This window comes from Seriola lalandi, unplaced genomic scaffold, assembly GCF_002814215.2.
Source record: "Seriola lalandi dorsalis isolate HSWRI2012SDOR001 ecotype SW California unplaced genomic scaffold, Sedor1 jcf7180002054923, whole genome shotgun sequence".
Classification (NCBI taxonomy): Eukaryota; Metazoa; Chordata; class Actinopteri; order Carangiformes; family Carangidae; genus Seriola; species Seriola lalandi.
The window spans coordinates 1,295,800-1,296,658 of record NW_019525475.1 but is presented as its reverse complement, the minus strand read 5'-3'; the positions used below and the strand labels follow the sequence as shown (position 1 = coordinate 1,296,658).

General features: G+C 40.5%; 1 protein-coding gene across 1 annotated transcript in view; it reads left to right on the top strand.

The window, feature by feature from the left end:
- Positions 1-6: 6 nt before the first annotated feature.
- The window catches only part of LOC111673648 (CD276 antigen-like), a gene marked incomplete at its 3' end in the record, with an annotated part of 21,103 nt that continues 20,250 nt past the window's right edge, over positions 7-859 (top strand). The window contains exon 1 of the mRNA XM_023431481.2: positions 7-278. Coding sequence (XP_023287249.2) covers positions 191-278 — 88 coding nt within the window. The remainder of the gene's footprint in view (positions 279-859) is intronic.

Below are 859 nucleotides of genomic sequence, written 5' to 3'. Positions count from 1 at the left end.
ATGTAGTTAGAGATGGCACATAACTAACTTTACTTATTATACTTTATATTGTATGTAGTAACTCTTCACCAGGCGACGCTGCAGGTTAATACACTGGTTCACACACACTCAGTTCAGTCAGCCTACGTGTACATTTACTTATTCAAATCTCTTTTTTTATTGTCTTTCTGTTACAGTGCTGCACCCTCACATGAACTTTGCAGGAATGACAGAAGTCGAGTGTAAGTTGTTCCTGGTGGTTGTGATCTTTCTGGGGATGTTTCATCTTTCCAGAGGAGGTGAGTGAGGCACCAGGACAAAACGAATATTTACTCAGTTTCTCAGTTCCGCCATGAGCCGGTCTGTGGTAATAAATAGAAGCATGTTTATGACCTAGCGATCATAATTACCTTCAGTCTGTATCTGAAACTTCACTGTGGTGCTGCATTTACTGGCACAAGGATTTTCATGATGATTTATGCAGTCAGATCAAGTCTGTCCTCTGTTACTGCAGGTTTACAGCACACCACACCTATATTCTACAATATATACTGGCTGCAACATTTCATTATTATTTATGACTAATAAAGGAGCAGAAGAGAATTTTTTTTTTTTTTTTCCTGCATGTCTTTGAATATATTTGAGATCTTTATTTCGAGGTACATCAACAAACTGTCCTAAAAGAAGCTGACCTGGATTATATTTCTGCTTAAGTCAACCTTGCTGGATGTTTGTACCTGATGTTGCAGACTTTGAGGTGTCCTGTGTTGTCATGGAGAGCTGCATCTTACCGTGCAGCTTCCAGGGCGGCACTGATGTGGTCATACACTGGATTCAGGTGACTGCAGGAGACCTTCATGTCCACTCGTTCTACCACAAC